The sequence below is a fragment of the Engraulis encrasicolus genome, chromosome 24 (genome assembly GCF_034702125.1).
Source record: "Engraulis encrasicolus isolate BLACKSEA-1 chromosome 24, IST_EnEncr_1.0, whole genome shotgun sequence".
In the NCBI taxonomy this organism is placed as follows: Eukaryota; Metazoa; Chordata; class Actinopteri; order Clupeiformes; family Engraulidae; genus Engraulis; species Engraulis encrasicolus.
Window position 1 is genome coordinate 39,410,142 of NC_085880.1, and position 2,500 is coordinate 39,412,641.

Genomic DNA, 2,500 nt, shown 5'->3' on the forward strand with positions numbered 1-2,500 from the left:
GAAGAGGAGAGGAGAGGAGAGGAGAAGAGAGGGAGAGGAGAGGAGAGGAGAAGAGAGGGAGAGGAGAGGAGAGGAGAGGAGAGGAGAGGAGAGGAGAGGAGAGGAGAGGAGAGGAGAGGAGAGGAGAAGAGAGGGAGAGGAGAGGAGAGGAGATGAGAGGGTAGGAGAGGAGAGGAGAGGAGAGAGGAGAGGAGAGGAGAGGAGAGGAGAGGAGAGGAGAGGAGAAGAGAGGGAGAGGAGAGGAGAGGAGAGGGGAGGGGAGCGGAGAGGAGAGGAGAGGAGAGGAGAGGGGGAGAGGAGAGGAGAGGGAGAGGAGAGGAGAGCAGTGGAGAGGAGAGGAGAGGAGAGGAGAGGAGAGGAGAGGAGAGGAAGGGAGAGGAGTGGAGAGCAGTGGAGAGTAGTGGAGAGGAGAGAGTTGAAGAGAGGAGAGGAGAGGAGAGGAGAGGAGGAGAGGAGAAGAGAGAGGAGAGTGATGTAGAGTTGAGTAGAAGACAGACTCCATTGATCCCCAAGGAAATGAAGAAATGTACTTGCGACAAAAGTGACCAAAAGTGGCAAAATGTCAAGTGAAGAAATATCGAATGCAGAGAGTGAAGGAGAACAGGATGAAAAGTATGTGAGGGAAAGAGAGAGGGAAAGAGTGAGAGCAGGAGAGTGAAAGAGGGAGGTAGAGGTCGTACAGAGGTCAGAAGTGACAGATGGAGAGAGGCAGGGACACTGGAAGTCATTTGAAGTTTGGGGGTGCTTTTGGGGTGCTACAATTTACTGCAAAAGTGTTGTCGCTCTGTATGTCTCCCCCTAGGCCAGGGATTTTCAAACTATGGGCTGGGGCCCACTGGTGTGCCCTGAAGGTATTCCAAGTGGGCCTTGAAATAATTTTCTACAAATTATAATCACAATTTGGTGTGTGTTACTATTGATTTATTTGAGTTTTATTCTTTATTGGGTCAGAAGTGGGCCCTTAACATTTGTGACAATTTCGAGTGGGCCCCACGTTGGAAAAGGTTGGGAACTCCTGCCCTAGGCAGTGGGTGTCAAACTAAAACTAACTGAGGTCCAGACTCAAAATCTGGAACAAAGTCGCGGGCCGAGCTCAATTTTATTTTACAGAATAGACCAGTGAGAAGGTGGGGGGGGGCAAAGGGGACAGTTGCCCCGGGCCCAGGGAAGGAGGGGGTCCAAAATTGGGCCCTCATTACATTGTATGTATTGGGATAGGGGGGCTTTTCAGACAACTTTGTCCTGGGCCTGGCCAAAGCTCTCAGTGGCCCTGCACACAAGTGTCTTTCCAGTAGGCTACGTACAGACACAGCTGGTGCCCTCTTAAAACCCCACATCAAGAACGCATACACATAAGAACGCATACACATAATTGTACATTATAGGACACTGCACTCACACTCACATTCACACTTACACACACACATGCTATCACACACAAGCAGGGGTGCCGACAGGGGGGGTGCCGACAGGGGACAAAAGGGACAGTTGTCCCGGGCCCATGAAGGGAGAGAGGTGGTCCAGAATTGGGTCCTCATTTCCTTGTATGTATTAGTTGGGGGGGCCCTTTCAGATGACTTTGCCCCAGGCCCAGTAAATGCTGTCAGCGGCCCTGCACACAAGTGTCTTTACTGTACAGCACCTACCGACGCAGCTGGTGCCATCCTCATCAGGCTGGAAGCCGTGTTGGCACAGGCACTGGAAGCCACCGGGGGTGTTGCTACAGCGACCGTTGGCACACGGCAGGGGACTCTGGGAACACTCATCAACGTCTGCGGAACAAAGGAAAGGTTTGTGTGTGTGTTTGAAAAAGTTCAGCTCCAAAAAGTTCAAAATGACGCTTTCTCTGCACACCTCTGTAGTTGGACAGCTACGTAGGATAGTATCCCAGTGGGGTTGTCATTAAAGTGTAAAGAAATCCCGCACACTGTCCATTCCACCAACAAACTTTAATACATCATTTCGGTCATTACCTGAAGAAGGCCGGATGACCGAAATGTTGTATTAAAGTTTGATGGCGGAATGGACAGTGTGCTGTATTTCTTCTTGAAGTTCGAAGAAGTTAACATATCTGTGATATAATGGCTAAATCATCATTGATAATTATTGTGTGGCATAGGCGTTTACACATACTGGGCAGCATTGCCATTATTCCAGGGCAGATGAGAAGGTCTCTCCTTCAGCAATACACTTCCCACTAATTGAACAATTATAGCTGTGTAACTACTTGAGGATTTAAATGTTTATAACACTGATCTAAACAAGGAGACTAAGGATCATCCTTCCCCAACACAGGAGCACAAATCACAAACACAAATAATAACCATCCGATAATAGAAAAAATGATAATAATGAAAAACATGGGAGCACAGTGGCTTAATGAGCTGGAACGCTGATGCTGGTGATTCTATATAACAAGCATACAATACTAGGAAAAAAATGAATAATGAAAACATGGAAAATAAACACAAATAAATCAATTAAAAAAGATGTATACATT

At 47.9% G+C, this 2,500-nt stretch overlaps 1 protein-coding gene across 1 annotated transcript in view; it reads right to left on the reverse strand.

The window, feature by feature from the left end:
• Positions 1–2,500, reverse strand: part of ltbp1 (latent transforming growth factor beta binding protein 1) — a 294,226-nt gene that overhangs the window by 101,852 nt on the left and 189,874 nt on the right. Inside the window, exon 18 of the mRNA XM_063191291.1 lies at positions 1,647–1,772. Within this exon, the coding sequence (XP_063047361.1) occupies positions 1,647–1,772 (126 nt within the window). The remainder of the gene's footprint in view (positions 1–1,646; positions 1,773–2,500) is intronic.